General features: G+C 36.6%; 1 protein-coding gene across 1 annotated transcript in view; it reads left to right on the top strand.

The window, feature by feature from the left end:
- LOC140228806 (nidogen-1-like) overlaps positions 1-22,951 on the top strand; it is an 87,337-nt gene that overhangs the window by 6,838 nt on the left and 57,548 nt on the right. Inside the window, exons 2-4 of the mRNA XM_072309083.1 lie at positions 11,454-11,539; positions 12,884-13,070; positions 17,799-18,007. Of these exons, the coding sequence (XP_072165184.1) occupies positions 11,454-11,539; positions 12,884-13,070; positions 17,799-18,007 (482 nt within the window). The remainder of the gene's footprint in view (positions 1-11,453; positions 11,540-12,883; positions 13,071-17,798; positions 18,008-22,951) is intronic.

The following is a 22,951-nucleotide window of genomic DNA, read 5'->3' as shown; positions in this document are numbered from 1 at the left end:
AATACTGAAGTATCTTTCAGCAAAGTTTCACTGCAAAAGAATAAAGCATATTTTCATGAAGTTGGTTTAATTAACGAAAGTACACCTTACGTATGGGACATGGCTCAACTTACGTATGGGACATTTGTCTTTAGTGCACAAATGCATTCATGGGAATGACTTTAAATTTCCCCATAGTGTCATATTCAGTTCCACAAATCATGCTACAACATGTAACAAATGAAATAGACTTCTAAGTGGGTACTTTCCCGGTTCAGGTACCCAGCAAAAGCTAAAATAAAACAAATAAAAGTAATTACCAATTTACAATTAAATGTCTTAGTTTGGATTCCGTCATGCATTAACACTGTCCTCATGATGTCTACACATGCAGATATAGTATACTGACACTCTATTTCTAGCCCATTTGTAATTACTCTAGTCAATATTTTTTCATCAAATGAAAAAAAAAATGAGCAAATTCTAGCTTGTGACCTTGATATAGCATACATGTACATGTACAATAACTAATTTGTAGTCTTGATAATTTCAACTTTAGAATCAAATGTCATGTACAATGTATTTGCAGATACAGTTTGAAGTGGGTACTTTCAGTAGCTCTAGGCTTACCTTGCAAGTTGTCTAAGTTTTTATAAAGCTTTATAATTGTTTGAAATGCAGCACAAAACACAACAACAAGAGTACTTCATTTTGCTCTGTAATCATGTTTTGCCATGTGAATTTTAGCTGAACTGCAATATCAATCAAATTTTAATGAAAGTTTTAGATTTTAAGGAGATAGAAGAATGTATGTACCAATGCTGTTTCTGTTTTTTTTTTTTTTTTCAAATTGCTTGGCTTCGTGTCTATGAAACCAAAGACGACAAAATTTGTGCTACTTTGTACATACATACATGCTTGTGTAGTGATACAGGAAAGATTATCATTTGCACATTCAAATCTAGATTTGAAACACTTAAGTAACTCACTGATCTGCAAATTACAATTTTGAATAAATTCTAATAACCTCATTTGATCATACACTACCAGATTGCAGTGTATGTTGATAATTGTGTAGATGTGGGGTACAAAGTAAGTATGAGTTGATGAAGGTGTCTCAGAGCACATCTGTCTCTTCAAACACAAAATAGAAAAGAAAATTGAATTTCCTATTTGTTTGTGTAATTTGTGTTTTTAGCACTCCAACCACAGAACCAGTATTGATATTGTGGTTTATAGCAAATGTAAACTATAGTCTTCATTTTACAGGATTTTCAGAAATCATGTTCATGACCTTGATAAGTCATGACATATTCTGAGGGTGAACAGTTGAAATATTAACAATCATATCAAAATAAAAAGTACAAGTGTACTCTCATAGGGTTTTTCCTTTGCTATCAACTCAAGTAATGACAAAGTTACCTGCTCACACCTTAAGTGATTTTTCTTTTCAGTAAGACCTATAATGTTGTCATTGATGCGCGCCATAAGCACAATTGTTTTGATTTCGCTTTTGAGGCTGTACAACCTGTGGTACATGCTGAACAGTGTACTGCACCTAAAATGACACTCAGAGAATCCCATTCTTGGACAAAGTCATTTTGTAGAGAGGTAAAGTTGAAAATGATAACTGAATTAAGAAAATGTCCAATATCAAAATGTTAACGGGGAATGTTAATTCAAGACCAGCTGCACAGCCTGTAATGAAAATAAGAAATTACAAGTATAAATGAATATTCTTTATTTTCCTTTCTTAATCATAGAATGACTCAATAATGCTGTTCTTACACTCTCCCTGAGGTCATCTGAGTAGGAGAGGCAGATATATAGACATATTCTTCAGAGTAGGTGCAAAGATAACCATTAACCAAACAAATGTAAGGACATATAGCATCCATGTCAAAAGGCGGTTTTCCCATTCACTTTGCATGTAATGTCCCATACGTAAGGCATTTGTCCCATACGTAAGCAAACTTTAATTAGTTATAAGATGAAGGACTAATTAAATTTCCTCATTTAGTTTTGCTAATCTGGAGTTGAAATGAATAAATTAGAACTTCCTAAAGTATGATTGGTCAATGTTACAAATCTTCAGAAAAAACTTAAAAAAACATACTCAAATCCTTACGTATGGGACACTATGTTCTGGGAAAGTGCATAATTTGCATAATTAATGTGCTGACCTTGTCTTACCAATTGCAGATTATACTAACTCATACAGGGGTCATGTCCATAAAGGAACTAGGTCAAGGACAAATTCAACTGATTTTAGATGAATATTTATAATTTGTCCCATACGTAAGGTTTGTTTTTGATTTATGCAAATCAAGGCCATATTTCTTGCATAAATTTGCATAATTCAATATTTTCTTTGCTGGAAACATATGATTTAACTCTTTGGCTACAAGATGATATCAATAACTTTTTGATAAAATCAAGATGAATTTTGAGCATCTGAGGGGACATTATCTTGGACTTGCCCTTTAACAGACAGTCGATTTCCAAGTGAACCACACAACTGTTGGGTAAAGTGATTACCAAAAGCCAACTGAGGTCGGTTTTATATTAAGCAAGTTTTGTGGAATTGCACTAAATCTTTTCTTCGAAATTTAACCACCGAATGAAAACATTAGTTAACAGGAATTTTAATCAACTTATGTCAGTAAATGACAAACATCACTCGAAATACACATCAAACAATGTACATACACTAATACAAACCACACATGTCAAATTTAGCACTTGAGACACTAATTCAGGACAATTGTTCCAACATACAATCTCATTTGATGTGATCTAATTTGGCAGTCTGTTGCACAAAGTACAGTGGTATACTGTTAACATTTGCGAAGGGAAGTAATATAGCACATTCACATGTAAAATGAAAATTCACAAGATCTGACACTGTATGAGCAACTTTGTAAATCTGAATGGATAGACACGAGTTGTCAAAACAATACAGTAATGGTAGTATGGTACTGGATCTATGAATGATTGAAGTACATGTATGATAATTAACACCAATGTAATTTGTATCTTGGACCAATTTTCTATAAGCATATTATTCTCATCTCCTACATCTGAAAAAAAGAAGGATTGATTCAGTGCAAATTCATAGCAGAAATGCATACTTTACAACATGAAACAAATCAGTTGTTTACATTTCACTTTCAAACCTCATAAGGACCAATCTCTCTAAGTAATTAGAAACAAAAAGTACTTGTATTACATGTACATGGGTCTAGGGCAATTACCCCCTGGGCAATTACCCCGGACCCTTCCCCTGGTTCTAATCCTAATCCTGAACCTAATCCTAATCCTAACCCTAACCCAAACTCCTAACCCTTGACCTAATCCTAACCCTAATCTTTACTCTTACCTTACCACTAACCAGTATTTAGCCAGGGGGTAATTGCCCTCTGGGGCAATTGCTCGGATACGCGTGTACATACATGTAGGACAGGAAAAATATAGGAGAGAATAGGATTGAGAGAAAAGAGCAGTACAGAGTTCATCAAATGAAGTGAGCAAGAAAGAGCGGACACATAGGGGTGGATGAGGCTTGAGATTTACAATGATATGGACATGTATTGAAGTTACAAACACAAACACAAGAAAATCAGGATAAGCAAAGGAATATACAACAAAAATGGGCACCTAGGTTCTTACATGGTTCAATTTAGCTAGTCAGATAACAAAATCAAGTAGCAAACAGAATAGCAACATATTACGCATATAATGCAATGACCCGTTATGAGTTATCTGACATCAAATACTAATTTAATGCAAGGAAAGTACAAACTTAGTGTTCAAAATTATACATGTAATGAAAATAATATTCGATGCCATGTCAACTTTATAGATTTGGGTTTCTAAGATAAACTTGAAGCTTTCAAAAATCTGTAGTAACATGCTTCAGGTACACTTTAAAGTGCTTGTTCTACTGCTAATTATTTTACTCATTGCAATGCAGCATAATACAATATTGCATCCATACTCCAAAATCAAATACACACATGTGACAGGTACTATGTAGGTGCATAGTGAAAAGGTGGAATTTCATCACATTTTTGAATATGTAGTATGCTGGCTACTGGCCTACCTGGGAGCAATGCACAGAATTCTTGTGTTGTGGGCCTGTACATGTATATGCTATCACATTTCTCCTGAGTCGAGTTCTAACTGCGAAGTGATACACAATAGCCTGCCTTGTATGATAATCATGAAGAACTTGATCACTTCTTACGAGCATAGATGAAATTGCTTGGGGTACATCTTCACTACTGAAGTGATACATGAAGGATGCCAGTTGAAGACAATTATATCTTGTGTTTTCAAATTACCATTCACATTATAAAGATTGAAAGTAGTTTGATCCACAATATTTTGGTTAAATTTTTCTATAGATTTTTTTTTTCATTACCATGGAAACACATTAATTACATACCACATTACCTGTAATAGTGGCCACATATGCCAAGTTCTAGGTCAACTCCTAAAAAAGCAAGAGAGTTGTTGTAACTTGGGTTGGAACCAGGTGCAAGCATGGTTAGCAACAATAGTGTTGACAGATATTTGGGCCAGGTGAGGTCATTTAGAACTAGTTTCCATGGCGATGTCACAGTTTGGTGCTCTATACATCCCTTGTCAAATTGTACACACTATGTGTGGGCGTGGTGTGTAATAATGGTATTAGCAGCTTTTCACATATTCCATACTTGTCTACATTATCATAAGTAAAACTAACTCCTTGAAAAGTGAATACATGTTTCAAAGAAGCATTGACCACTAATAGTATCAATATAGATGTACCTTATCATTCATACATGGTACAGGTGTATAGTCAAAATACAACAATATCCATCATATGGCAAATGGCTTGTAAAATAACATGGCCACTGTTATGAGGAGACCACAATTAAAGGTCAGTGCCTATTTCCCTATAACATTGTAAGTACTTCTCAAACGAATGCTGTTTATTATGCAGACTTGATACAGGAAGGGTGGAGATGATAAATAAATGGTTGCATTATGGTTGACTCAGCAAATTTAGAAAATAAGGGATGGATGCCAAAGTTTCAAATCCTCCTTGTTTGCACAGGAGTCCCTTTTAAAATGGTCTCACTGCCATGCAATGTGGCCAGCAGTTGCGATTTAGAACGAAGATCAACTTGAAGACAAGATCAGCTGCACCCACAATGCCTTGAGGACTGTGCCCTGTGCTCCACAGCTGCAGATATATGTACCTGAAGAGGGTATAATTTGCTTTCTCCAATAAGGAGGATGAAGGGCTGTGACTGCGGATGTTCTGTGTCGACCACGTATGAGCAGTTAAAACAGTCCTTCCTGGAAGAATGAAAAAGGCAAGCATATATGGAAACAGCGTGTAAACATTTTGAAGACATATTGATGTGCACTATTTTCTTATGCCCTTATACACATGATATTTCCAGTAATTTTGTATCATATAATGTACTAGCAACTCCAGCAAACTAGAAGCAAGAGTGACCAAGATCAGAAGGTCATTCTTCAAAGCTGAAGATCTACTATGCACATACAGGAGTGAGTCAAACATGATATCTGGAAACAGGGGGCAAAATTGTATCAGAAGGGAATGGGGAGGTAGTACAGGCCTGTAAGAAAGCTACAGATCACAACAGAACAATTCACACAATTCTGGCCTTCATGGTGCTATCTGTTTGTTTGTTTGTTTGTTTTTTCCCCATGTCTAGCTTAATCACAAACCAGAACTATCTTTGCAAAGAAGTGTAACTTTGTCTAAAGTCAATTTTTTTGACCAACCCCCCCCCCCAAAAAAAAAAAAAAAAAAAATAAATGAATAAATAAAAGTGACACACAATTCTACATTCAAAGTTACATTTGACTTGCAATTTCATGTCCTCCGAAACTGATTAAATTGGTACCAGTACGGGCCAATTACTAGACCTAGGCACCTATGGTACATTATAATATACACTATTGAAATGATTGATTACTTCCAATAAAAAGAGTTGTTTTTTTTCCTCCCACAGGAGTAAGGTCAAGTTCTGAACAATGGTTATGGTATAAATGTACCTAGAATGTCAATCTTTTGAATAATGCACTTTCAGTAAATCCTGAAAGCTGAAACTCACAGCTTTCCAGTCAACGAGTGAGCTTGCATCAAAGCCTGGTCAGAGATGCAGCCTCCTTTGCATGGTCTTTCCGCATTCGCTGAATAGGAGGGAAGCAGATTCAATAACTGTTTACCTGAAGGTAAATAATATTCATATAAGTGAGGTGTTATACAAATGATGTGTTATACAATGCATTATTACGTTATTTCTTTATATGAATAGGGGGAACTTTTTACTCGGCACAAAGAAAATGTAATATAAATGGGTCTCTTTTAAAAAGCACCTTAGCCCTTCACTCCAATAACCAACACCACATGCAGGAATTGATTGCCTGAACTTTTGGTATCTGATTTTTGCTCTTAAATTGCTCATTTTGCAGTACAGTGTAAGTGCTACTAAAATGCCAAGTGCTTATACAATGAAACTATTCATGAAAATGTACATTTGGTATTGCTACCAACATGAATTAATGCACTGAATTACCTGCAGAACACAATACAGAGGGTCATCTTTCCTACCGAGGAACACAAAGGACTGGCACAGCCTCCTAGAAGAAGTAGTGGCTGCTTCAACCCTTGATACAATATGTCAAGGGTCAGCAATTAACCAACCACTGCATCACTGGGCATTTTTGTGATTGAGGGTACCACCTATCGGCACCCTATGAATTTGCAGCTCGTTTATTCCAAAAGTATAAAACAAATTTGCCTAAGTTTTTCCTCAAATAAGCTGTAAATACTGCAGTTTCAAATCTCGTGACTGTTCTGTTGATTCTGAATCTCCGTTGTAAAATTAAGCAATTTTTCTTCGCGTGGCTGAAAAAGGGTACCTCACGATCTGCACCCCTTCCCTCCATAGGTAATACCTGTGAATTTCATAGTCTGCGTTGCTACTGAGTGGATATGTGATTGAAACATGTTTAGTTTGTTTTGTTGGCTTGATTTTCGCTTCTTTGTTACTGTTTTCATAGCTATAAAATGGCACTTAATCCCACGCGTACCTTTTTGTTCTATACGCAAACAGCCATGATACGCAGGGTGTCGATGTACCCTGCCGATAGCTGGTACCCTTACCACACATTGAAGAAACCGTCCAAGTCTATTGATTGTGGGAAATGTGGGCATCTTTGGAAAGGCAAGACAAGATAATGCACATGCTTACCAGCTACAGTACAGTTACAGTTAAAGTGATTTTAAAACATTACCCTTAAGGCTGAGTGATTTTAAAACATTACCCTCTCAGGCTGAGTCTGACTTGGTCAGACTCAGCCTGAGAGGATTTGATTCACTTTCTAACAAGACAAATCATTCACTCTCGTATACTACAACGTAGGTAGTCGGAGAGCTAGAGGTACCTCTCCGACTACCTACGTTGTAGTATACGAGAGTGAATGCCATTCAAATAACACGCAGATGAGGAGTAAAGCAATAAGGACGTTTACAGACCTGATTTCAGCGACAGATTTCGGTGAGTTTTTGACGTAATTAAACAAAAAATCGCATACCAATTATTGAATGATTATCATAGATTACGATAATTCCTTGTAAATTATTTTAGTTTTCCACGATTAATAAAGATATTCATGAAGGAGTCGCACAACCACACTGAAAAATGACAACGTCTGCGAAGGAATTGAGGTGCAGCCGCTGTCGCTTCGCGACAGCGACTGCATGTAGCTAAACGTCTAGAGTGTTTAGTCTACTAAGAGGCATATTATAAGTATACGTCTACGTAACCTTTTTTTTTTTCTAATGAGGATGTTAGGCCCTACCGCCTGCCTACCGCTATACAATCGACCATATTGTGGTCCATTTATCATATGAAAAGTCCTCCCCATTTATGGACCCATACATTACTGGTCATTAGTAGGTGTGGGACTATTTTTAGTCGGACAGTAGGAGTGCTCCTACTGGACCTAGAAGTTCTAGATCTACTCTAGAGTAGACTTCAAGGCTTCAGCACCACGTTGGCAGAATACTATATCAGACATAGATAGGCGTATATGGGACTGTGAGTGTGATATTGATAGACTGCTTTCTTTCGCTGGCGAGTCTGCGTACGTACGTGCAAGAGAGTGACCGCTGTCAAGGGTCGAAACAAATGGCAAAACCTCGAGAAAACCAAACGAGCAACTTACCATTTAGCCCGATTTCATCACCAATGGTCTCCAATTCGATATTTTCCTCAGGAGTGTTTTTGTGAACATAATTGTACAAAAGTTGTCTTTTCTGGACGTCTTCGTTCCGCACCTTTTGGCCGGGAAAAGAGAGGAACGTATTTTTTTTGATCAGAGTGAAATGGTTTTATCAGAGTGAAATGGTTTTATCAGAGTGAAATGGTTTTAGTGCAGTGAAATGGTTTCGTCAGAGTGATATGGTACGCCAAAGTGGAATTATTATTATTTTTTTTTTTTACGGAAAGAAGAAATTATTTATTTATTTTTTTTTGAAAAGTGAAATGAAATTTTGTGAAAAGTCAAATGAATTTGGTTAAAAAGTGAAATACATTTTGTAAAAAGTGAAATGTATTTTTATTTAAAAGTGAAATGCATTTTTGTGAAAAGTGAAATGAATTTTTATTCAAAAGTGAAATGTGTTATTGTTTAAAAGTGAAACGTATTTTTGTGAAAAGTGAAATGAATTTTTATCTGAAAGTGAAATGTATTTTTGTAAAAAGTGAAATAAATATTGGTGAGTGAAATGTATTTGTTAAAAGTGAAATGAATATTGGCTGGAGTGAAATGAATTTTGTATTGTTTCCCTAATGGCGTTCCATAGACACTGCTTGGATTTCATTCTTTTTCTGGGGTCAGGCTCCAGGCATGGGAGACTATAACTGCCAGGGATCCCACAGAGGGAAGATAAGCTGACATTTATCAGAAATCAATAAGTATTGGCAAGGAAGAAGAGCTTCTGTGTGTGTCTACCTGGCCTGTGTTGTAATACATACTATATTCCTATTCTTAGAGCTTTGTAGGAACTACTGAGTAAATGTCTAAGGGTTTTAATAGGGCTAACAGTGTTTATGGTGGTCATGAATAGCTCCTTTTCATCAGCAAGGAGTTTTGTAGTAGCAATGTTGTGGTACTTAACATTGTGTATGTCCCTCCTACCAGAGAGGGACAGTCTGAAGGCAAATTGATATGTCAGTTCTGCATAAAGAAAACAGAAGTCTTTATTCTTCATTACAAGTGTTGAATGTAAACATAGATACAGCTTTATTCTATTCTGTCATTGTGTGTATAATGTGGGTTTGGAGATTTTTTCCCCCCATCTTCCATGGATATTACTGTCTTGGTATGTGTGGTGTAACTATTTAAGCTTAATGTAAGTACATACAATGTATGTTGTACTTGAAAGATCCCTTGATAGATAGAATTGTATCTAGATACAATGTAGATATTTGGATGTTCAGAAGAATGGTAGTGATGATGAAAACTGAGAAGGAAAACAAAGAGCAAAGAAAAACAAGATGGTGAGGTGAAAAGAGAAGATCAAGATATTGATGATCATGTACCTGGTGTGCTTAAAAACATCTGTTGTGGGTCAGATTGGTACCATGGGATTTTTTTTTTTCTTAACTATTCCCTTTTGTCAAGAGGAGAGTCCCAAAAGGTGAACAAGGTGTAGCAACTCTCCCCCTTTTCAGACACAAGCCAGTTTATACCAAAACTTGATAAAGAAACGACGTATAAAGAATCATCGTATAGCCGATAGACCGTTCAGACGCTAATTTCGACCATTCCGGAAAAACGTCGTATAGATGTGCAGTTTCTCACTGCGCATGTTGTTATGGTCATGAGTGACAGGTACAAGGTCACCTTTCGTGCTCGCTCCCATTAAGCCCCGCCCACTTATACCGTTCTATGGTCGTCATACGTTCAGACGCACAATGCACACAATGGAATGCTGCTTCGTTATCGAGTTCTAGTTTGAAACAATGCTCTGACCGTTCCGCTATACGTCTTTTCGTTATACGTCGTTTCATTAGTCAGTGTTCAGACGTATAAAATTCATCGTATAGCTATACCATTTTGGTATAGCTTTACCATTCTAGTATAAATTTTTTGCATCTGAATGCCCTGTCTTTCATACCCAATGTGCCTGTGGGAACAATTACTCGGCAGGGAGTTGTAACAAGAAAACTTTAGTCGTACCATAAATCATGAAATATAATATGTGTGTCAGGTCCACTTCTGCCAATGGAGGTCTTGAGGGAAAACAGCGGGAGTGCTTGTGGCACAGCAGAAACTACACCACTTACAATGTAGGCATACTGTGGATGGGAAACTGAAATGTGTTTTCAGAATTGTGTCAAAGACCGGATATTTTATTGGGCACTACACTTTATACAGTTAGGGTTAGTTGTGTATGGGTGTAATTGCATGTGAAAATTACTCACAATACCAGCAAGTTTTGATGTAATCTGTGAAAAAATTTGTTCAGCAAATCACTCTCATTGAGATATTTATTCTGGAGTGGACTGGTAGAGCCAGCTCCTGGGGTGCTCTAAAACTTTACCCTGAATGGTGGCAAAGAAATCCCCATCAGTCCTGGTGGTAAAGCACAGACATGGTGGAGCTGTATCATGTCGCTTGCTAACAAAAGAGTGGACAGGAGTATATTGTTGTGGTGTTTCAAACACCTTTTGTGTGTGTGTTTGTGTGTGTGTGTCTGTCTGCAGTGCCCATTCGTTGTTATCGCTTATTTCCTATTCTTCTCTCTTGAAAATGGAGGAACCTTCACAAATTGTGTTGAAAAGGCTGCAGTCCCATTCAAACAATAGCACTCTGTGGAGAAACTTTAAAAAGCACTCGAATGGCTGGGTGGTAGCCAGCCTTAGAAGAAGGCTTCTCTCTAAAATTCAAAGGAAGGGAGTTTCCAGGATTAAAGCAATTCCTAACCACAAAGCTGACACAATGGAAAGTGTTTGTATGGAAGCGGTGTGCTAATGAATTATAAAGACTTCAATCTTCACTGATTGGGACTTGGATTTCATGAATTTCTTAAACACATAATAGGTAGAACTTTGGGTTTTTAATATTGAAGATGCTTTTACTGCTTTCGATACTTTTTAGAAGTGTTATCTGAGGAAGTTTGTAAACACAATGTAAACATGAAGAATGTAATATGATCTCTTTTTGCAAAGCTTATTAAAGCACTACTCTTGTATATCATGACAAAGATAATTGTTACATGGTGTGCATTTTACAGATTTGTATGTTGACTAATTTTCAGTTGCTCAGTCAAAACCAGCTTTGCCTTCCTACTTGTAGAGGCAGCATTGCATTTTCTATGAAATAAATGAAAATGTCTTAATATTAATTGTCTTCATATTTTTGTCTCTGCTTTTCTGTAGCTGGCCAGAGATGGCTATGTCAGCCTTTCACCTAGTACCAGGGACACTAAAATTGCTCCATTTAAAACTAAGCTGAAAATGCCAAGGTAAGTGAAAGCATTTCCATTTACCTGCACTATTCCTTTCTATTTCCAACCTCTGAATAAGATATGAAGGGTTATTTGTTGAAAAACTGTCTCTCATGATTGAATACCATTGATATAATCATAGAATATAGAAACACCAGTACAGCATTACAACTAGTTAAGGCTATGGTGTAGTCTCTATTCCTGTTTAGGGCACATTGTATGACCAAATTTTCATGTCTGTTTGATAATCATAATGGTATGATTTCTTGACAAATCTGATTTTATCAAGCACATACTGTACATAACACTGATACATAATCAAGATTTATCAAACCGTAAGCATTTTTAATGTAATTCTCAAACATCCATTATTTCACAAGATAAAGTGGAAGAGTTCTTCATGGCATATAATTCATCATTTCCATATTTGTAGGATTCATATTCATTTTTTAGAGATTCATGAATAGTAGTAGTACACCTGATCTGTTCTGACAGAGTTAAAGGTCCTGTTTACCTTTTGGAACAGTGATTTTAAAAATGTTCAGGATATCACATTTGATGCACATGTGTAGGTCTGTTGTATCACAAAACACCCTTACCATATACAATTTTCACAATATAGCCTAAAATATAAGAAGATATCAGTATTTCTCTCATTATACCATAACTGTAGACGGTTTAGTCTGAAAACATTTTTATTATACCTATTGTTCACATTTTGTGTATTGACAGTTACTTAACATTGATTACCGGTATATGGATTCAAATATTTACAGTGGTTGTTTCTATCCCAAACTCACATTTTAGAACTAAAGCACTAATGATGGGTTTTTGTTTCATCTGCAAATGGTAAATTATGCCTTTCATGGATGCTTCACAATGAACTAAATACTACGGTCATCTCAGCATCTGGGTCCAATTTCATAAAAAGTTGATATGATAGCAACTCTTGCTGGAATGGCAATTGTCTTGGTAACAACAAGAGTCCACCTTCCTGATTGCCTGTTGCTTTTTGAAGTTGCCATTCCAGGAAGAGTTGCTATCCTAACAGCTTTTTTTTTTTTTTTTTTTTTTTTTTTTTTTTTTTTTTTTAATGAAATGGAGGCCCATGAGTATCACAGTTTGTATGCTGGATGATGATGTTACACTTCTTGACTGTGCTCAAATTCTAATCCTTGTACAAAGGCACCGTCATACACTAAAATTCATGTACTCACTTTCATGTATGACAGATTTCCATGTTGGTTCTGTTGTTAAAAGTGTGTGACAATGTGTGACATTAGAGCCCTTTCCTACCCCCATGGTTTATTTCCAATGAATCTTACACCAAGGAATGTCCATGATTTTACCCTGTCTCTGTAGGAAGACTGCATTTGTCTGGTATAGGACCACAGTATCAGCTGCAGACCATGAGAAAATCATCAACATCATCCAGCGAAACTTCAGAAACCGAGGATCTCTCGATGTCAGTACTTTCAACCCAACCTCTCATGTTGTTGTCACCTGGGACAACATGGCAGTTCGAGACAAATCACACACCGTCATTGGAGTAAGGACAGATTCAATCTTTTAACCATTTTTTCCCACAAGAGTATCATCCCCATAAGTGTGTGCCATCGCATATGTTTGCTCTTTTTACACCCCTGACCATGCATGGCCTATAGGCATAAAGATAAAGTGTTGTTCAGCCATCATCCATCTGTTGTCTAGACATTATGATGTATGACAAATCAAATACACTGTTTACAATCTCCATCATATTTTCACAGAGCACAGGAGATTGGGATAAGTGTGAAAGAGTACGTGATTTACACAGTTCATGGGAAAGTCAAACAAGGGAAAGCTGAACAGAATTTGACCATGTATGAATAACAGAGAAAGTTTGTGAATTTATTTCCTATGAAGACATTTGCACAAGCTCAAAGTCAAACAAGGGAAAGCTGAGCAGAATTGGGTAGGTATGAATAATGGAGAGTGTGTGTGACTTAATATCATATACATGTAAAGATATTGCACAAGCAGACCATTACCATTTACTTGATTTGATGGTTTTCTTGTTTTTATTTGAAGCAAAGTGTGGTCAATGTGATGCAATTTCTAATGTCATAGTTTGAATGTACAATATGTGCAGCAACCCTTGAGATACAACATCAATTCACCAAGTACTAATTTGGGCAAGAAATTCTTATGATCAGTGTGACAAACATTTGGTTTGACTATGTACAGTGATGTATGCAGAGACAATCAATGGGTATGGCACTGCCAGTGACAGATATGATTCAGTATCACTGTCTCATCAATTGCTTTGTCAGTGCCAATGATAAAGTAGAATCTAACCCACCTATCATAGGAAATAAATGCATCAGACAGTCAGCTTTTGTTGATTATTGTTCATATACTCAAATGATGAAGACAACAAAAGTTTTTTTTTCTTTTGTACTACATCTTTGTAGCATCTTATGTAGGCTTACACTATACAACCTAGCTGTAGATATCTCAACCATATGTTGCTGTCTCCTGATACTTAAAGGACAAGTTCACCTTCATAGACATGTGGGTTTTGTGAATGCAGCAATATTAGTAGAACACATTAGTGAGAGTTTGAGGAAAATCTGACAATTCGTTCAAAAGTTATGACTTTTTGAAGTTTTTGCTCAGTCACGACTGGATGAGAAGACTACTATAGCTTGTGATGTCACATGAGTACAACGACATAAAGAAAGTATAAAGAAAATTCAACATATTTTTACTTTTCTCGCGTAACAAAAGAACACTCAACTTCTCTCTTTCAGAAGGCAAGGGGAATAATATTACCCTTAACATACGTCAGTAGCAAGTCAAAGAAATGTGCACTTTATTCAAAAAGTAAAGTTTTGTGAAATTCTCTTTTTATTTTCCTTACATCGTTGTACGCATGTGACATCATACACTGTGGTAGTCTTCTCATCCAGCAGTGACTGCACAGATACTTAAAAAATTCATAACTTTTGAACGGATTGTCTGATTTTCCCCAAGCTTTCACCGATGTGTTCTACTAATATTGCTGCATTCACAAAACCCCACATGTCTATGAAGGTGAACTTGTCCTTTAAATTCTGTCAAGTAAGATATGTCAGTTGCTCTTCTGTGGGCTACTCCAGGCTGAGAAATGAAATATGATTGTGACCCCAAATTTTATAGTCATTTTTTCCCCCCATAGCAGCATGATAATAACCTGGGGTTTCAAAACTGATGCGCACCAGCAGGGTAGACTGTAAATCTAGTTTCCTTGCAGCTGCACCTTGACATTCCTACTGGATGATGCATCTGCTATTCTGATACCATATTTCTGCTGCACAATATGCATTTGGTGTCCATGCACGTATTTTGCTTGTGGCGATGACGTTCAGTCTAGAAATAAGTAGTAACAAAATATATTCTTATTGCGTTTATACTTATCAGATTGCAATCATGTCACACAAGTGGTATTCTTCATTCATGTACTGGTATATCTACTAATAGTCAAAATGATACTCAAATGTTGCCACTTGTTAACTTTTCTGTTTGTGTTCTTTATTGTCATTTATACACAACGTTTGTGTTAAAGAACTTGAATTTAGGTATACTGATAATATTTCCCTATGCTGTAGCTATCAAGATTAAAGTTATTTGATAGTGTCTTGATAAAGCTTTATTTCATTTTTTTAAAAAGTATGCATCATGAGCAAGAAATACACGTATTGTTGTTTTATGAACTTGCATGAACTGCAGTTTTATTGCTCATTTCAAAATTTGTAATGCTGTCAAAGTGAAACAAGAAGACCGATGGTACAACTCTTGAAATCAGTTCTGAAAGTTGATCTAGAGTATAGTAATAAGAAAGCACAGCAAGTACATCTTTAAATGTATATTGTGTGACAAAAATTTGAGACAGCTTTGTTTCAGGAGTTAAAAACTTGATTGTGCATTTGTATTGCCAGTGGACTTTTAGTTTCTTAAATGTTGATAAGAATTTTGTTGCAGACAGACGACATACAATTTCTGCAAATCGTTATGACTACAGTCCATACAAAGCATATACACCTACTGTGCTTGTAATGCAGCAAATTCTAAATAACACACAAACACATTCATACAGTACAGGCATGGCACACACAAAAAAAAAAAAGGCAGAAAAAGCCTAAGAGTCATCTTCAGAAATCAAACTTAGCATACTGAACAGAGGTGCAGCGTACTGAACAGAGGTGTAGCGGTGGGTCTCTCCTCTGGTATGCGAGATCATTAGGTGGAATGATTACCAGATGTGGGAGTGTCAAGTGTTAGATTGAAATAACACTCCCAAATACATGTTTGTGACCATTACCAGGGAGGTGAGACGAACTGCCATTACACAGTACCTCATAGCAAAACTCTATTAAGTGCATCTTGTGGCTGACTTCCATGTTATTGTAAGGTGTAAGAGACATACTGAATCCTTGTAAATTATGTGTCCCTGTATGATGTGTATTACCAACTGTGTGACTGCATCATGACATTTTTTTTTTTAAATGTGGTATCTTACAATGAAGGATCTAGACAACAGTGATTGAGTAATTTGCAAGAGAAAACAAATTATTGGGTGGGAGTTAATTAGTGAAGGAAGCATAGACCTACCTATGAAATTTAAGTTGATAAACTTACCATTCAAATGATAATTGCTATCATATCAAGAATAGTATACTGTAGAAGTGTAGTATACGTACAAATTATAGTAGTAGTAGTAGTAGCAGCAGCAAAAGTAGTAATACTTTATTACTAGTAGTGTGCTAGTACTTGAAATAGTGTTGCCATTATCACCTTTGATATAATTTCCAATAATACCAAGGTAAGTTATTATTAATGCATTAGTAGCTGTAGTGATAGTGGTAAAGTTTATATCAATGACAAGAGGAATTGAGGGATAATTAAATTATAAATTACAAAGTTTTTGCTGTGAGGTAAAGTCCACATGTTCATTTTCAGTTCCATCATGATTCTATTAACACTTCCATTGTCATATAGGGGCCTATCATGTATTAAGAATCATAGGTTGCTATGTGCATGGAACTTTTCAAATGATGTCACAAGTTCAATTGTTATCACATCATCAAACTATTGAATACATGTACTTGAAATAAATGAATGAATGAATGAATGAATGAATGAAACAGAAGATGTGCACTAGCTGCAGAATCACAATTTTGCTCAAATGTTACATTGTGATCTCAAAACTACTGTTTGAACAATTTGTGAAACATCTCTTGATTCAGTAAGCAGCAAGTGCAATGGTTCTGTCAATCATGTCATGATCTGTTACACTTCTACTCATGTGCAGAAGTGTGTGCGGTTTTATGACATTACACCTTGTGTACGTGTAACTTGATATTGGATCAAGCAGGTGAATATGATAAAGTGACATCATCCAGTGAAATCATCCAGTGGAGTTTATGGCTGGTAGCTTTAAAAAAAAATCAAATCAATATTATAAGCTCTTGTCTTGGCATTGTTATTTTCAGTATATTGATGTGATGATTAAAGGGACTGTACAGTACTGGTTGAGGTGAGGATTCAGGTTTATAACATTCTTAAGAGAGAAAATGAGAAATCTCTTATGAAATATGAAAGAGCTTGTAATTTTAAGAAGGATTCAACATTTATTTGATGAAAATTGGTTTTCAAATGGCTGAGATATCAAAAAAAGTGATAATAGTAAAAGGCGACAGGCCACGCCTTTTATTAAGATCTCTTTGTTTCACCTTGTTTTTGGATATCTCGGCCATTTCAAAACCGATTTTCATCAAATAAACTTTTGATACCCCTTAGAATTGCATGCCCTTTGACATCTCATAGAGTGGTTTCTGAATATCTTGCAAAACGTTAAAAGCTAAATCCTCACCTCAACCAGAACTGTACACACTCTTCAAAGTTCACAAATGATGGCTTGCCCTGACTTATAACCTCAGGTAGGCCTACATGTACCTGTAAGTCTGCATGCATTGTCAACTCTATGCAATGCTGCTAATTAGTAAGGGTATGATTTTGTCTAGCAAATTTTTACATTGAGGTGGTACAGCACAACATAATAGAATTCTCACAACAGTCACAGGCTATTTCAGACAGATGTGAGAAATGATTTAGGACAGGTTCACTCAAAATCAGAAGGTCTGAAATATGTTGGAAGTGAAATTGAGAAGTGATGTTCATGCCCTTATCCTTTCTTTGATACTGTTATGTAATTACCGTGAAAGGAAATAATATTCTTTTCATAAACTGCCCACAGACAGTGACATTCCAGCTCATCCTTGTGGCAGATGCCACCCACTCATTTGCCTTCTTCCTCTACGATGACGAGAACCGTTATCCCAAGCCCAGCGCCATCGAGGGTTTCATCGACGCCGGTTTCACTTCAGGCAGAGATCCCTCCCAGTGGGAGTTTGAGATGGTATACAGTGAGGGGTCCAAAGCTGCTGCCCTGTTTGAAGCCATGAGGTAAGAGTTTTTGCTAACTGTTCAGTGAGTAGAGTTTTACAGATTAATTGTACTTTAAGTGTTTGTTTTTTTCTTTTTCATCTGGAGATTATGAGTATTAATTAATTCATTGAAGTGTTGCATGATGATTATATTTTGTCATCTGTTGCCACAGCCACCCAAGAGAATTGCCAATTTAAATGTCCAGTTAAAAAAAAAAAAAAAAAACAGGTCAGACTGTTTTTCTGTGTTTACCAGTGCATTAGACTATTTCAAAGCTACAGCACCTCAGGGCAAATACCTAAGTATTTATCATACGTTATGAGCTGTGTGCTCTGTATATTACTGACAAAGGTTGTAACAGATCCTCTTACATGATTGTGTTCCTGATTCTCCTGTGTTAGGATTGTAGTGTGTGCCTGAAGTTATACATTCCAGTCTGTAACTGTTGGCATTCAAATGGTTATCAACTTTATAGGGAAGCATTGATGAGACTATAAAATGGCTCAGTAACTTTCTGATTATGAAGACTGTGTATGGTTCATAAAGCCATGAAGAGATGTACATACAGGTCTGTAGTTAACTGGTTTCTGGTGTTGGGAATTGACATTCCAAGGAGATGAATTGCAGAAGTTGTTATTAATCAATTTGATGGTATATGACCTTGGCCATTAGCCATCTTTGCCATCTACAGAACAGAATGATAGCAGTATTGATTGTTAATTCAATTTGATAGTAATGCATCATCTGGGCTCTGCAGACATGAAATCGTCTAGTCAACAGACAAATTGAAATTCCATTGCAGGCAAGACGGTTAGATTTATTGTATACACGGGTAACAGCTTCTAAACAGCCACTATGTAGTTTGGTGTCACACAGAGAAGATCATGTTGGACTTATATGTACCTGAGACAGGAAGGACTATCAATCAGCCTTGCATTTGTTATGTATGAGGCTTCCTGTATGTTGAATGCATGAGGTCACAATGCATTGTGAGTCAAGCTTGCCTGACCTATAAATGTTCAGTTGAGGCTGCTGGCCACTCCATGCTTTCTCACAGATGGCACCCTTTAAAGCTTCGGCGACTCGCTTGTCAATTTGAGGCCAACTTCTTGATTGCAGAGATATGTGCAGTGCAATGCCAGTGATGGATCCTAATGATAATTCAGCCTGTCGCACATCAACACTCACCCTTGGGTTGTTGCTTTGCATGCCTTACCATTTAGTCCTCATATCTGTTACCAGAGGTTGTCCTGTATCCCAACACATGTTGAAAAAGTCAGCAAAACATTTACCACTGCCTAGCAGGAAAGATGACAGAAGACTTTGGCATGCCTGACAGTAGGCAGGTTCTGTGCTTGCTGTGGGCATGGCAAATATAGTTTGATAAATTAAAAGCTAGGTAATTAAAACTAACTTAATATAAATAATATAAATTTTGTTATGGCAAAATTCTGATAATTGCTAAACACTGTTGTGCAATGAGAAAGAATAAAAACTGTGGTGCATTGTACCATCCCCGTACAGGAATCCAAGAATATGACAATTGTCAAATTTAAAGCTTCCAGCCATCTCAAAAGAACTGTGTGACACCAATGTTACAAAAACAAACCTCATTTTTCATTTGTATGTATATTTATTTCTAATCTTTGAATTTTGCTTTCCGCATCCAAAACCATTTGATGTGAATAAATCAAGATGTATGGCTCTCCACCATCTCGATACATTTTCTGCTTGAGGGCAACATGGGTATACTTGAAGAAAGAGGTTAAGCCACATTTATTGACTTTTACAGGGATATAGAGTTTATGTTGTAAAGTTATGAGACCAGTGCTTAATAAAAATCTTGGCCTGCATCCCCACTGAGTTTGTGTGCTATTTCAGTAATAGAATGGAGTTTCTATTTTGAAAATTGTACAGTACTGGGTTCTGGAGGTCCATTACTACTACAGTGTATCAACTGCATATCATACAGCATGATAGGAAGATCACTGTGGGGATAAATTTTGGCAACATTCATACCACTGAAATAAGATTAATTAAAATGAGGAACCTCTTTTCTAAAAGTTGACACGAATCCAGACTTGGGTCCCTTCCTTTCGATCACATAAAAAAGAAAAGAAAAAAAGAATAAAACACACACACAAAAGCAGGAAGAAAAAAATCTGTTGAAATTTACTTTTGTGTTAGTATATAGATCCAACATGGAGTAAAACCAAAGAAAAGATAGCATCTCCCAATAAAGTCTTTAAATCAAGGATAATTTAGCCATTGGAAATATGCTGCAAAGTGGCCATCTTCTGAAGTTCACAAAAGCTGATGGTGTGTCCCTATTGCGTCATGTTGTCATAACTTGTGGGGCAAAAAGTGGCCCCCTAAGTGCTGAACTTTTCCTACTTGCTGTTGCAACATGGAGTGGTCTGCCAACAAACGTTGCCAAGTCCGCCCATTCAATTTTGCCATTTAGGGACCCGTGTCACGAAAGTTTTACTGGCATTCCCCATGGATTTCATTATACCCCCGCCAAACGAAGTTTGAAGGGGGTATATAGGAATCATTTGTTTAAGTGTGATGCATGCAGTAGAGCCTGTTAGTTCTTGCAACTGAATTCTAAAGAAAACCGGCATAGTGGGACAACCAGCATTATATGAATGGCAGTTCCACCTTTCTACTGATTATTTAGTATTTAACTTGCCCAGATACATATCTTTCTAGAAAGCAAAAGCATTGAGCACTACCCAAGGTCATTAACTAAATGTGTGTACTGGAAGGGGGAGATCAGCCCAAGTAAAACCTGAATGAAAAAATATTGACCAGACTTTGTAAGATGATGATGGGATTAGAAGTCACGAAATGCAAGCTTTCTGCACAAATCTTCTCATTTGCAGTCAGAGTGCTTTGGCAAATTGACACAGCAACTCTCGACACAGGACTTTGTTTACCCACTTCTTACTTATTGTCCGGTGACTGCAGGCATCTTGATGATGGCTTTAAGATGAGCTAAGCAGGCAAGCAAAGAATGTCCATTACCCTGATATACAGGGAGAGAGGATAGCTTGTCCTTATGCTGACTCTATGACAGAGGTGACATAACTGAGATGCAACAGAGCAATGTCTGTTTCATAGCAGCAACGGGGATGTGTGCACATATCTCTACTGTAATTGCTGTCTCTTGGTCCAATGGAAGTCGTTGCGTAGGTTTTTCATTGCCAGATTCCATTTCAAAGCGAATGGAAGGCAAATTTTCATCTCTCTGGTTCCAGTCTTGATTCTGAGTTGTTGTTGTTGTTGTGTTAGTCTCATACAATGTTCAATAAGAAACAAGGTTTCGAGGAGGTTTTTTAATTGTTTATAAAGAAATGGAGGTGTGTTGCATAGAATGATCAGCGTCTATGTTCAGGGAAGGAATGACTGATGTCTGTCTGATGATGGGTGGATTGAAAGAGGGAGGGGAGATAAGATGCAAGTATGCAAGGTTTTAGTTGGAGATAGTAGTAAAGGTATATATTGTTTGGAAAAACAGTTAGGAAGAATTACTTGAGTAATTGGTTGTTTGTTCTAGATACAGTATACTTCATTTTTTATATTGGTGATTTTGCAATATCATTTTCATTATATATCCTTGTGATGACAAGTATTCTTTATTAGAAATTTGAAGGAAGTTTTCTTTTATGAAATAAACAGCAGGTTTTTCAAGGCAATTAATGATTTTTGTTAGTGTCTAGAATCAAAGTCCCCAGTCACTTTTGTTGAAAATATGAAAACTTGTGTAGATCAGCTAGGTAGGAAAGGGGCTACTGTAATCACTAAGGAAAGGGGTGTCAAACTCAATGTTTGCCATGCAATTCTGCTGTGTTTACTTTACTTATAGCGTAGGTGTATTTGACAAATAAAAGTAATACTGATTCAGAATTGCTGTTTAGTAACATTTTTAGTTGAGAAATCTACTGAACTGGATGACAAGTTTTAAAAAAGAAAGCTGGTTTTCCTTTGTGATATGATTGTGGGTCAGGTTCTATCCCATGCATTCTGTCGAATTATTGACAGTCAGTTTATATTATAACTTACTCTAAAGTTTGATATAAGGAGAGTCCCCGTGCCGTTCTGTGTGCAAGTTGTGCCCGAGGGACACAACTCTGAAATTAGGGAATATTTGGGTTGGTTTTCATGGTGATATCCACTTTCATTTAAAGTATCATCTTTCTCCATACTCTCTTGGTGAACTATTTTCTCGGGTTTGAGAGCGCAAGGGTTGGGAGGTGGGTAGCCCTTAGTAGGGCGATACAGTTGAACTGCATCTGTGGCTGCTCATAAGTTTTTGGGTAGCATGCTCCCCCTTAGTAGGATCCCTTCAGACAAGTTTTCATTGCAATGTAGAGACTTTTCAGCTTTGGCTCTGGCTGCAAGAGGATATCAGTGATGATTGATGAAAGGTACCAGTAGGGTCACAACAAGGGAGACGATGATAGAGCTAGAACAATCAAAGACAGTGAAGGTTTAATACTAGCCTGACTTTCAGACTGTTGGCGCTTAAATTGCACCCCAGTGGCAATTTTTATGCACCCCAGCTGGTTCATTTATTCATTAATGCCTTTTCTTGTCAGTCCTGAGTTGAAAGGAAAACATTATATCATTGATACTGGTCTAGTCAAGGTAAAGCTGTTGTGAATATTGCAGGAAATGCACACATATTAGGAGTTATATACTCCTGTTTAAATTCTGGCAGTCTTGTGATTTACAGGGCATCACATAAGCTTCACAAGAACAATCTGTCTGATGGTGTTGTGAGGTTGCCAATGTAGAATCTGAATTCAATGTGTTTGAAACAAATATAATGTCATTTCATCATAGATTTCAACTCAACTTCTGTGGCAGTCTGTGTAAAAGTATCATCTACGATGTTTGTGTAAACATTGTTAGACTTTGATGGAAAAAAAAGCAAAGGAGAAATTGTTCACATATTAT

The sequence above is a fragment of the Diadema setosum genome, chromosome 1 (assembly GCF_964275005.1).
Source record: "Diadema setosum chromosome 1, eeDiaSeto1, whole genome shotgun sequence".
Lineage (NCBI taxonomy): Eukaryota > Metazoa > Echinodermata > Echinoidea > Diadematoida > Diadematidae > Diadema > Diadema setosum.
This window is presented reverse-complemented; position numbering and strand designations above follow the sequence as displayed.